Below are 13,208 nucleotides of genomic sequence, written 5' to 3' on the forward strand. Positions count from 1 at the left end.
AAACTATTAGGTTGGTGCAAAAGTAATTGTAGTTTTTACCATTGAAAGTAATGGCAAAACCCACAATTACTTTTGTACCAACCTAATATGTATATAAGAGTATCATCTCTCCCCTCTCCTTTAATGGTTCCCAGTGGAAATTTGCCTCTCTGCAGGATGTGAAGTGCCGATAGATACTGTTACATTAGAAGGCTGATGGGCCAGTCCCTACATCAGAGCTGAGCAGCACCTGTTCCTCAACCAAATCCTATAAGAACGATTGGAGTTATGATCCCATCCACCCCCACCCCTATTCCAGCAGCTGCAGCATAACTGGAGCCAGTTCTTGGTAGGAGATTTTTCCATGATGAGGGTGGACAAGTTGCAGCATGTAAAGCCCCTGCCGGGTGACAGAAACTGGAGTAGAAGTGTCTGGTAAAGGCCTCACCAAACAGCAGTGGACCAGAATGACCAGGATATTGCAGATGCATGGAGATCCCTGAGTAGCAACCATGGGTAGTAATCTTGGGACTTTAAGCACCCCAAATCACAGTCCATCAGTGATGCACTAATAGCCAGGCTTCGTTGGAATGGGAACTGCAGTGTGAAAAAGCAGAATGTGCTCTGGGGAGGGGAAGCGGCTTGTCCAGGAACTGCTGGTGGTGTCCATTGACAGGAAAGGTCACCCATAGGTGGCATGCTTATCTGGGCCACACCATTACCCCATGATACTGAAACTCCCTGGTTCTGCTGTCCTGGTAGCCCCATGCTCAGTCTTAGCCATATTGAGACTGAGCTGTAATTTCTAGGTGGAGATGTCTGGTAGGCAGATGGAGGTGCCAGACTAGAGCCCGAGAGTAGGGAGGAGGTAAGGGCTACAGATAGATTTAGAGTAAGTACTCTGCACTGCACATTTTATTGCTTCTCATTCTAGTGAGTGTGTGCACGTGTGTTTTTGTGTATTTAACTATTCTTTAAGGTGCCTGTGAATATGCAATGCAATTATGATCAGAGGGAGAGGAAGGATATTCCTTTTTTGGTGATGGATTGACAGAAAAATTACCAGAGAAGTTTCAGGATTTAATCTCCTGACCGGGTTGCCATAATACCAAATTATGTTAAAAGCAGGTTTGAGGTAGCATAAGGGGGCAGGACAAACTAGAAAACAGGTGAGGGGGTCAAACCTTACAGCTAGAGAGAAAATAACAACAGAGTGGAAGGAGCAATACTGTTTAAGCAAGACAGTGTCCTTGCTATTGCAACAGCCTGCTCCTCAGCCCTGCATTGCCCTGTATTCCCCTGGTTTCCCACTTCGGAGGTAGATCTTTGTGCTTTGTTGCTTCTCACTTTTGTATGACCCAGGGAAGAGGAGAGGATGCTGTTTACTTTGTTATGGGACTAGAGGATGGAGAAAAGAGAAGAGCTGCCTCTTCTGCTTGGGGCTTCGGCGAGGGCTGACATGGGTTCTAGCTTGGGCTCCATCAGCACCCTGCAGGCTGGGAGAGGAGCTGCTACCACCACTTCCTCAGTTCTTAACCAACCCAGGGAGTAACTGGACATAGCATATAAGGTTGAGGCTCCAAGCCTAGCATCCGACCTCAGAGACGGATATGAAGAAGGTTGGAGCTGTGGGTTGCATCAGTGATACTGTGAAATGCGTTAATAAGTATATGTTCCTTCTGTGAGCTGAGTCCTCTGTGTGATCCCATGAACTTTTCAATGCTGAGCTGTGGGCAAGCCTTCTCGGGTCCCATCCTACTCAAAATATAGCCTGGGGTCAAAGGGTGGCAGAAGGCAGGTAAGGATGACTCTGGACTGTGCATTTAGAGCTGCTAGACTGGCAGGTGGATGGATGGATGGGGCAGGTGGACCTCTCTGGGCACAGAGTCACAGAGACCAGAGAAGACCCACCTATACTTTGACAAGGGGCAGGTGGGTTCAGAGAAGGAATTTTGGGGGACTTGTGAGTGAGTCAGGGAATGAATGAACAAGGAAGTACTTATGCCTTTTTTCCTGGGTTTACTGATGGGCCTGAATTGCAATTTAAGGTCTAATTTTAGCCATGTATTTGTGGTCCTCCGTGACTCATGGAAGGCCACTCTAGATGCGCAGATGACTTATATCCTTGAAAATGAGACCAGATCATCTCATCTCCAACTTCCTCCCAGGTAGCAATTTAAATGTCATTTCCATGACTCCGCATTTGATTAAGTGTCCCCACCATGAGCCCCAACATATGCTGTTTTTTTCAGTCATGGTCGTCTCTTTATAGCCAGGCCTTTGAAGGGCTGTTGTAACAGTACGGAAAGAGACATGGTGACACTGAGAACGGGTTAAATCTGGTGTTGGACAGGCATATCTTCATGTTTGCTTTTTGTTAACTATCTGTAGCTTTGCTGTTCTCTTATTTATTTCCTTCCTGCTTCTCACACCTGATTCTCCTAGAGCTTCCCTACCTGCGTGTACTGGCCCATCCCATGACCCCCTTGACTCTGATGGAATGCCATCTGGGCAGGGCCTCGGGTGGGCATGGCAGGCGAAGAGGGGCACAAGGAAAGGGACCTCACTTTCGTTTCTGAACCATCTTTCCTTGGTGTTTGTTTTCAGGGACCTGACTCTTTCCAAAACAAAAACAAAAACAAAAACCTCCAGCTGTGTATTTAGACACACATATACATCTCTTCCCATTCCTGTCAGAGCTGCTGCCCGGCTGCTGCCTTCTCTGAGCCGTGGCCGCAGGAGGGATGGCATTTTTAAGCAGGATGAATTGCTGTCAAGCCGCCGCTCTTCTGCACCCAGGGCCATCAATCTTGTCTTGAACACTGGTACTGCTGATCGGCCTGCTCAGGCTCATCTTTCTGGGGCAGACTTATTTATGGAGCCACAGCAAAGGTAATCTCACTCTCCAGCCCCACGGCCCGGGCCTCTCTCGGCCACTCTTAAAAATAGCCTAGGACGAATAGGAGAGCCAGAATCCGGTTACTTCCTGCACTCAGGGTCTGATCTCACCTCACCTCTTGCGTCTGGCAGCTCAGCCCTTCTCAGGGGCTGCTGGACAGGCTTCTGGCCCTGCAGGAGGTGGTCAGCCTGTCAGTCCCTCTCTGGTTCAGAGACCAAGTCAGTGGTAGTTTCTTTTTTTTTTTTTTTTTTGTATTTTTTAGTAGAGACGGGGTTTCACCATGTTAGCCAGTATGGTCTCGATCTCCTGACCTCGTGATCCGCCCGTCTCGGCCTCCCAAAGTGCTGGGATTACAGGCTTGAGCCACCCACCGCGCCCGGCCGTCAGTGGTAGTTTCTTAAGGGATGTAGGGAAAGGCATGGGGCCAGGGGCGGGGGCTATCTTTCCCAGCTCTCATTGCCCAGCCAGTTGGGTGCGAAATCTCAGTCCTGGAAGCAGTAAGTCTATCTGCAGAAGAGGACAGGCTGTTCAAAGGGACAAGGATGGCCTTGGGCACAGGCCTGGCATCATGGGGTATCCTGTGTTTAGGGGGATGACTGGTTTTCCCACCTTGAACCTTCCCTTCTCTTGAGTCCTGGCTGGGAAATGCCCTCTGTCCCCATGCACTGTGTCCTTTACCCACCTGCCCTCCTGAAACCTGTTTGGTTGAGGGGGATAAACTGCACTCCAGTTTGGCCTTTGGTCCCAGCCACAGTCATTCCCCAGATGACCCTGGGGAGGCCTCCTCCTGCAGCAGACCTTGGTTTTTCTCCCAAGGCAATTAGGGTTGGGTAATCCTGGCTCCTGTCTTACCTCAAAAGGATGTGGTGGGATGGATTCATCAGGTTGGGGAAAATGCAGTCTGAAGTGAGTCTGTATGTGAAAAATAAGGCTGTAGCCCTGCTGCCATCTCATGCTTGGGCTGGTGAATGTGCTTCAGTGCCTCCGAAAGCGTGTGCCTGGTGGGTGCGCATGTGTGTGCTGGTGAGTGTCAGTGTGTTAGATGTGAGCCAGTGTGTGTGCTGTGGGTGCACACACCCACACAGGGAGTGGTCTCCCTTACAGCTCACTGGCTGTCAACCCCAACACAGGTCTGCCTCACAGCCTCCCCACCTCCCGCTTTGCTCTCTTGGATGTGAAGGGTCTGGGTCCCCTGTCTCTTACAGACTTGATCTTGGAGTCCCTTAAGATTCCCAGAAAGAGAAGCGAATGGCAGGTACAGATGAAGAAAGCTAGTATTTTCCTAGGGCCCAGGGCATTGAAGACCGAGCCTGGCCCCCCTGGCCCTCTCCTCACTTTTCTCCCTGATCCCACCCCTGCCTTCCCATTACTTCTTAAGGTTCCCAAAGCTTGCTGTGTTCTTTCTTACGTTCAGGACTTTACACCTGCTCTTTATTCCCTTTGCTTGGACTCTTGTCCTTTCCCATCTGTCACTTCATGGGTACCTCCAAGCTTCCTTTAGGAATAAGCTTCAACTTCCCCTCCCTGGCACCAGTCCCCGCCGAGTCCCCACCTAAGCCAGCCATGACATACATCACACCTTCTTGTATTTGCTTGCTTAATTTTGTGTCTCTGCCACCAGAGTCCAAGCTCTATGGGGACATGACCTTTCCTGTCTTGCTTGCCCCTGCCTAGTACAGTGCCTGCCACCTTGTTGGAGCTTGGTACCTATTTGAATTAATTGTGAATGAATGGATGAGTGAGTAGGAATGATTGATGATGGGTGAGGGAAGACCCAGTGCTCTTGATGTGCTGGTTCATCGCATGGACTCGCAATGCATGATTCCATTGTCCGTGGGATGCCCTGACTGCCATGCGCTTGATGGGACAGCAGGCTCCTCTGGGTTGCTCAGTCTGTCCTGGGATTCAACAGGAGACCTCATCTGAGTACCTGGTCATGCTCCAAAGAAGCCCTAAAATGCAAGGTCAGCTTTCTGAATACCAGCTGCTGGGAAGGAACTCAGAGGGCTCTCAAAAAGCCTCCAGGAGGAGCGAAGTCCCCCCAGTGCAGCTGCCCTGGGCTGGTGGCATCAGTGGTGGCTTAACTCTCTCATCCATCTCTCCCCATGGTTCCCATTTGGGTCAGACTCAGCCTACTTCCAGCTTCTCCCTTCCCCTGGCCTGTCCCCATCTCCCCCACCAGGTTAGGTCCTGGCCCAGTCTGCAGGGTGAAGGTTGCTTTCCTCAGCTCCTGCCCCGCAGCCTCTGGCTCCCAGGAGAGCTTCCCCTCTCCCGGGGTGCTCCCCACGGCGGGGCGGCCGGTCTGGAGGAAGCAGCCGGCTGCAACTGACATCTCCACCTGCTGGCCGTCCTGACCCTTGCTACATGCAGCTCTCCATCCCCGCCACCGGCGCCGGTACTGTTGCTGCTGCTGCTGCTGCTGCTGCTGCAATATTTTATAACAAACGACCCAGAGACCCGGGTAGGAAGCATGCCCAGGCAGATGACATGGCGTGCTGCTCCCGCCAGGATCTACTCACATTGGATGCTCCGAATAAGTTTCCCCTGAGAAAAAGTCCGAGCGGGTAGAGAGCTAACCCTCTGACTGTGTTGCCGTCCCCCAGGGATCCTTCCATGAAGACTGAGGCAGGCCGAGCTGCTAAGAGCCTGCTGACATGACATCGGCCGCAGAGTTTGAAAATGTGGGTAACCAGCCACCTTACAGCCGGATCAATGCCCGCTGGGACGCCCCAGATGACGAGCTGGACAATGACAACAGCTCAGCCAGGCTCTTTGAGAGGTCCCGGATCAAGGCCTTGGCAGGTACTGTTTGGGGCCACAGGGGTTGGAGGGCATTCTCGCAATCACAAGGTTCACAGCCCTCCCCACCTAGTGTGGATCCTCCATGTGTGTTGGGTGAGCCCTGGCATGGCAGTGATGGAGACATGTTTGCCGGGCTCAGGGAGGTGGGGGTCCCCTTGGGAGGGAGCATAGGCTCTGGCAGCCTCTGCCCGCAAGGGCCTCTGAGAAGCAAGGAGGTGCTGAAGCTGGGACCAGGTGGGACCTGCCCTCTGCCTCTGTCCTGAGTGACCTGTGGCCAAAGTGAGAAGTACAAGAGTCTGGGCAAAGCAGTGTCTGAGGGCTGGACAGCCAGGCGCAGGTACACAGGGCCTCTGGTTAACCCCGATTTCCTGCCTAGGCCTGGAGAGAGGAATTGTCATCCTCTCTGTGGTCCCAAAAGGAGTGATTGGATAGAAAATGGAGAGCAGATAACATCCTCGCCACTGCTTCAGGAAGGATTTTCTTGATGAAACCTTTCATCCTTAAACTGGAATTAGATTTTTGCTTAGCAGGTTCATAATAGATCTTTCTCTCTCTCTCTTTCTCTGTCTCTCTGTGTGTGTGTGTGTGTGTGTGTGAGTGTGTGTGTGTGTTTGTGTGTGTGTGTGTGAATCCCAAGAATCAGACAGCCGGTAGGGGGAGGAGAAGCCATTTCTATTAGAGATTTAAGATATTCTCCAGCCCCACCCTCTCTCTCTCTCTCTCTCCTCTCTCTCTCTCTCTCTCTCTCTCTCGTGTGTGTGTGTGTGTGTGTGTGTGACAGAGAGAGAGAGAGAGAGAAGAGAGAGAGAGAGAGAAGATGGGGGTGGAGAATATCTTAAATCTCTAATAGAAATGACTTCTCCTCCCCCTGTTGGCTGATATCTGATTCTTGGGATTTTTTTCCCCCAACTCCTGTGAGTATTGCCTCTCTGAACTTGACCCAGGATAACTATATTCCGACCCTAAGCCCTCGGCCAGTAAGAAAGGTGGAGTTGCATGGGGTTGTGTGTGTATGTGTGGGGTCTGGGTTCCTTCCCCTGATCCACCAGTCAGCAGCCCACATTGAACCTATCTCCCTCTCATTGACTATTCCTGTCTTCCACCTCTGAGGAAGACCACAACCTTCCCCATAAACACTGTCTGGAGTGATTCTCCACTGCCCCCATACCTTATGGCCCAAATTGAAGGTTGTAGTAATCCTCTTCCACCCTCCCTCCCTGCACTCAGCTCCCAGATACCACAGTCCCCGGCTGATCTTGAAGCCTGAGCAGGGCCCTGGACCCTCTGGGACCATAATGACCTCACACCTTGGAGTGTCTGGGCTTCTCATCCTGGGAAAGGAATGCTGTGGTGTCTCATTTCCCTTATCATGACAAGGAATCCACCTGGGTCTCACTCTTCACCACTGGTGTCCTTGCTCTTTACAGGAAACTCTCTTTCTTCTTCCTTCATTTCCTTCTCACCCTCCTTGACCCCACAAAATTCTCCCTTGGTTTCCCTTGGGGACAGACCATAGCAGTGTTCCATTGGTTTTGTATGCGTTAATTGAAGCCAACCAAACTTGGAACCATTGGCTTTGTCAGTCTGGTTTTACCTTCTTATATCTCTGTGCTGGCTGGATCTAGCTGCAATGACCCTGGTGATCCAGGTGGAGGGAGAGGGTACCATATTCCGTAAAATTTGCCAAAGCAAGGTAAAAGTGGGGACCAGACTTTGTGCAGAGATCCTTTTATCTTTTTTAAGAAACCAAGGTAAATTCTATTTTAATAGTTACTTGTTGTACTCCTACTATGTTTAAAGCTAAACCCCTGGCCAAACGTGAAAGGGGAGAGGGGAACCACAGATGAATTCAATATAGTGTCTGTCTCTCAGGAGTTCACAATCTATTAGGGAAAAATGAACTATGTTCACAATTAATTAGCATGAGAGGAATTACAGAAGAACTGTAGGAAGAGCACATAAATTAAACAGCAATGAGAGAGCCAAGGAAGAGATGCAGGGAGAATCAGGGAACAGTTCATGGAGGAGGCAGCCTTTGAGCTGGGAACTGAAGGGTGTGTGTGATTCTGGCAGGCAGAAGGGCCCCAGGTTTCTCCAGTTGGCCTGTGTGTGCTGTTGCCAGGTCTGATGAGCTGCTTGGGAAGTTGGTGGAGATACGTTAAAGAGCCAAGCACAAAGCTGGGCATGGTAGCTCATGCCTATAATCCCAGGACTTTGGGATGCTGAGGTAAGTGTATGGCTTGAGACCAGAAGCTCAAGACCAGTCTGGCCGACATGGCGAAACTCCGTCTCTACTAAATTACAAAAAATGAATAAATAAATAACTGGGCGTGGTGGTGCATGCCTGTAATTCCAGCTACTCAAGAAGCTGAGGCACGAGAATCGCTTGAACCTGGGAAGCGGAGGTTGCAGTGAGCCAAGGTCATGCCACTGCACTCCAGCCTGGTGACAGAGCGAGACTCTGTGCTTAGTGGTCAGTCCTAGATCGATCAGGAAAGAGCCTTTGCTGACATTGGCTGTGCCTAGTTGAGCCTATGCCTCACCAGGAGCATGCATCTGACTTACCAGAGAATCTGAATGCCCCCCAGGGAGAGGAAAAGCCACAGAGTGTAGAATTGTATGCCTGGGCCTTAACGATTCAGAACATCTGGCCAAGAAGTAAACATGCAAGTTTGAGGTCCTTTCAAGATTTTCAAAAAATGAACAACCTAAGTGGTTACTGGCTTCCTTCTCCTGAGGGTCCACTCTAGGTGATCTGGGCTTGAGCTAAAGCTTTGGAAAGGTCTAAATAGAGTGGCAGATATGCTCATTCTGCTGGGTAGGCAAAAATGGAGAAAGGGAGCATGTCAGCCTTCCTCGTCTCAAAGTCTTGACTTTTTTTCCCTTTAGTACTGTCACCGGGGCCACCTTAACAGCCTAGGCAGGGGTCAGTCTTTCAAAAAAAACATTAGGGGCCGGGCGCGGTGGCTCACGCCTGTAATCCCAGCACTTTGGGAGGCCAAGATGGGTGGATCACGAGGTCAGGAGACTGAGACCATCCTAACTAACACGGTGAAACCCTGTCTCTACTAAAAATACAAAAATTAGCCAGGCGTGGTGGCGGGCATCTGTAGTCCCAGCTACACAGGAGGCTGAGGCAGGAGAATGGCGTGAACCCGGGAGGCGGAGCTTGCAGTGAGTGGAGATCTGGCCACTGCACTCCAGCCTGGGCGATAGAGTGAGACTCCGTCTCAAAAAAAAAAAAAAGAAGAAACATTAGGGAGCTCTCAGCCACTCTCCCACTTACAGGAATGTTAAGGCAAGGAAGGAATTCAGCCCTGAGTTGCTTAGAAGATAGCAGTGACCTGCTTCATAGGTATATGTGGTAAAGTAGGGGAAATTGGCCTGGCATCCTCTTCAGAAATGGAAGGTCCTGGGGTGAGGAGGAACATGTCACAAGATCCAGATTCAAGTCTTGATTCCACCTTTAATGCCACTGCAGTGGAGGATCACTGACTCCTTTTCCATTTTTATAAAATAGGGATGATAGTATTTTCAAGGTTGTTGTGAAGAGCAAATAAGATAAAGTTTATGAAAGTTTTTATTAATAATAAAATGCTAGGTGAATGTTAGATAATGTTAGTACTAAGAAAATTCCCCATAGGTGTTTTCTGTCCTTTCTCTTTTCCCAACTTCAGACATTCAAGATCATGAGCTTGGTCTTTTTCCTTGCCTGTTGTACCTTGGCCTGTTCTGGGACCTGTTTCTTCCTTCTTAACCCCCACCCTCCTTTGCCTCAGAAGTCTGAGTTGGAAGAAAAAGCCAGGGACCAAGGAAATCAGGCTAATGTTTGTGCTTGGAGCTCTGGGCTCTTTCCCCTTCCCCCAGACCTGATGCCCATGAGATGAAGCCCCATGCCATGCAGGTCTCTCTCTCCATAAGACTATCCAGTCCATGACCCTGGCTGTGTCTCTGCCATCTGACTGGGTGACATGGAAGGCCCAAGAAACCTAAGGATGATGGTCTCGTCAAATGCTTTTCCAGAGGAGACAGTTTCTCTAGGCCCATCTCCATTTAATGACCTATGGTTGGAAGACCTGAATTTGGGTGACTGGATGTGCTCTTTTCTGCCTCTTAAGTAAAATTCCTCTCAACTCCAAAGGAAATACTCCCTATTCTGCCTTTCATACCACTCCCAGGTCTTCCTTCCTGGACCTAAAGAAACAAGCCATCTGGCTAATCTGTCCTAGTACGTAAAAACCTGACCTCTCTCCACAATGAATGACTTTCTGTGTGAAACTGGGAGTCGGCCTAACTAAAGTGAAAAGGAAGATGGGTAGGAAAATGTTGCAAAAGGCTCCTATAAGGGGGTGGATTTGACCTTGGCAATGCCAAGGGGAGGGCTGGGATCCCAGCAGGAATATTTGCCCTGTAGCTGCCTGAGCAGATTTTAGCTTTTTAATGTCAGTCTCTAAACTGGCCGCCTGTCATGAGGTTAAGTAGCAGATAGCCCTCAGGCTTCTTCCTGGGCTGGAGACCATGCTTCTCTCTTTCAATGACTGCCTCTGGCACCTTCCTGCTTTCTAGGCCTGTTTTGAGGGATTACAGGAAGAGCAGCAACTGAAAAGCCCAAGTTCCTATCCTTCCGAAAGGTTCCAGCCTTCATGTTTCAATAGAAAGGCTCCCCCCATCTCCTAGAGTCCCCCTAATTGTCACACAGCCCCATTTCTTCTCCTTCCCCTTTTCATACTGGGAGCTACCAGATGAGCATTCGTGGCTGTCTGGATGAAGAATGAAGCACTGCAGGCTGCAGGGAACTTACCAGTCAGAATGCCCGCCCTCTGTCTCCCTCTCCTCACCCCAGAGGAGGTGTCTGCCGGCCTGCACACTCCTCCCCTCCCTGGCACCTGGGTACAGACTCCAGTGACTCCAGTGAGGAGGACACTGCCTCAGGGTAGATATGGCCCAGCTGGGAGAGCAGAGAGTGAAGGAACCCCGTGGAAAGATGCCCCAAAAAGAGAAGACCTGTGCATGAGCCTCACTCCCCTTTTCTCTCTTTCCTCCCCTCCCTCCTTCCACTCCCCTGCCTTACCCATGCACACAGCTTGGCCTCCGGCATCCTGTGTGCCGCCTGCTGCGTGATTTACAGCTTCTCAGCTCAGAGAGGCATCTTGGAGGCATCTTGCAGTGCAGGGAGCAGTCCAGAGCCTCCTGCAAAGAGCCTGTGGGAGACACAGCCTTCATGTTCTTTCTCAGTCTTCCTCCTGTTCTTTGGCCCGTGGAGCAATCATCAAAGGATAGACTACACAAGGCCTCTCATTTTAAAACCAGGTATATAGAGATCTATGTTGCCCATTCAGGTTTTGCCTTTACATTCAAATCCAAGTGATGCGGCAAGCTAGAGATGACCTTCCTTCCTGCATTGTCTCTTTGTAGCCTTCTTCCTGGAAGAGAGATGAGGTTGAGGGGTGAGGTTGGTTGAGGACAATTCCGAGACTGCTGCGGGACAGCAGGTGCACTACAGCCTGTGTGTCTGCACTCTGAAGCACATAGTTGCTGCCACTCTGAACCTTAACTGTCTTCTGGACCCACTGCGTGCAGGCCCCGAGGTTAAGTTCTGTGGCTGCAGACATTCCTCAGATGCTCCTGCTCCCCGCCCACCTCCTTGGCTGCCAAGAACTCCCCGGGGAGGGTGGTAGAGGCCTTTTCCTGACTCTGCTGCTGAAAGGGCCTGAGAGTGTCCTCCGGACATGTTTGACCTCTCTCTCAGACCCCTTTCCCCTTGTGTACAGGAGGATGCTGATCTCAGGTGCCCCAGTTGCCTAGGAGGGCTTTGTGTCCAGAGGGCGAGTGATTTCTCACGGAGCAGGGCCTCACCGCCCTGGATAGGTATCAGTAGCTTCTCTGTTAAGTTGACAGATTCAGGTGCAGCTGCTGGAGTGCAAGGCGCCAGTTGTCCATGGTTCCCCCATGTCTGTCTCCAGGTACCTGTAACCAACAAAGATGGTGGTGTCATTAATGGGAGGTTTGTAATGTTTTCTTCTTCTCAGATTTCAAAACATAAAATGGAGTTTTATTTAGAGACTACATATTGGGAAAATATACTATCCACAGAAATAGCTATCATTGTCAGCAACCATTTTAATGTCAGAGGGAAAAAATTGGATCCGCAGCTTTCTCTGGGAGGTCAGCCATGGTGAGATTGTCCCCCTGCCCCCAGGCAGGACACAGTCTAGATAAACCTGCCAGTTACCTGTGCAGATAAACCTTCAAGAGATGTTAGCTTGCCACCTGCACTGTGTGGCCCAGGGCAGGTTTCCCCTGCCCAGGACATAAAACCTTCCATTGTCCCCTTACCACTCTTGATAAAAGCTATACTTCCTCTCTCAGAACTCTTTACAGAACCAAGGCTGCTTCCCTTCTATGGGTGACTGCTATCTATCATTGTAAAGATGCTTTATCAAATATTAATACACTGAGGTTAATAATAAGACTGTGTTCTCTCCCCGGGCAGTGTAGTCTGAGTGAAGCATGTTAATAGCCTCCTCCATCTTTGGGACATTTCTGTGGGATTTGTTCCCAAGGGCAAGCTCTGACCCCAGGCCTTGACTGTGTTTATGGCTCTCAGGAGCAGCCAGCACCCATTCTCCCTGCCCCATGTGTCCCCCACATGCTGCTTGGCTGAGGAGGAGGTGCCAAGGGTGTTGTTTTCAGAGCATCTGTAGCAATTTTCCATTTTCCCTTTATAACATATCACTGAGAGAGAGTGACAAGGAGGCTAGTAGCAGCTGAGTCTCTGTGAGCATTTTACCTCCAAACCCTTTGGCCTTCAGACTCGGGAAAGTAGATCAACCAGAGAGTCTCATTTTACAGTCTAGTGAGACAGAGGTAGATCAAATAATCCCACACGTGTCTATATGCATAGACACATGTGCACTGCAAATTATGACAAATGCTATGAAGATTTGCTGGGAACTGTAAAGTTTGTAACATAAACTGCAGCTCAGTTCAGGGGATAAGTGTCTTTGAGTCAGAGCACAGGGTCGGTGGTGTTGATAGGAGGGCAGGCAGGGGCCACCTCACAGGCTTGATAGGCCACCAACATTGCCAAGGTCCTGGGCAGGAAGCAGAGGAAAACTCAAAAGGGGTGGCTGTGGAGTTTAAGGAGGGAATTCTTTGCAAAACAGTGGCGAGGTTGAAGCGTCCAAGAGAGGGAGCATTAGCTGTGGGCTGCAGGACAGGAGCTGAGTCTTCAGTAGAGGGTGGAGGGTAGGAGTTGCTGCCAGCCCATCAAAGTACTTTCAGCAGGAAAATGACATGGTTAGATTTGGGTTTTTAGGGCTCGCTTTGACTACTAAGGATCACCCTCTGTAGGGAGAACAGGTTGTGGGGAGGCTGTGCAGAAGTCCGGTAAAGAGAAGATGCTGTTTGAGTTAGCTTGTTACCCATAGGTGAGGAGAAAATGGTCTACCTGGCAATATCACTCTTCTGTCCTCCTGCCTCTATCGTTAGGGGACCTTGATCAAGTCACTCTTCTGCTCCTCGGGGC

General features: G+C 50.2%; 1 protein-coding gene across 3 annotated transcripts in view; it reads left to right on the forward strand.

The window, feature by feature from the left end:
* The window catches only part of SPTB (spectrin beta, erythrocytic), a 138,384-nt gene that overhangs the window by 52,766 nt on the left and 72,410 nt on the right, over positions 1-13,208 (forward strand). For 2 of the 3 annotated variants that reach the window (XM_033187735.1, XM_033187734.1), the window contains one exon: positions 5,482-5,680. In XM_033187735.1, coding sequence (XP_033043626.1) covers positions 5,533-5,680 — 148 coding nt within the window. In that variant the 5' untranslated portion in view covers positions 5,482-5,532. Of the gene's footprint in view, positions 1-2,848; positions 2,872-5,481; positions 5,681-13,208 lie in introns of those variants that run through there. The other variant, XM_033187736.1, reaches the window with a different exon arrangement.

Source organism: Trachypithecus francoisi, unplaced genomic scaffold (genome assembly GCF_009764315.1).
Source record: "Trachypithecus francoisi isolate TF-2019V2 unplaced genomic scaffold, Tfra_2.0 Lachesis_group3, whole genome shotgun sequence".
In the NCBI taxonomy this organism is placed as follows: Eukaryota; Metazoa; Chordata; class Mammalia; order Primates; family Cercopithecidae; genus Trachypithecus; species Trachypithecus francoisi.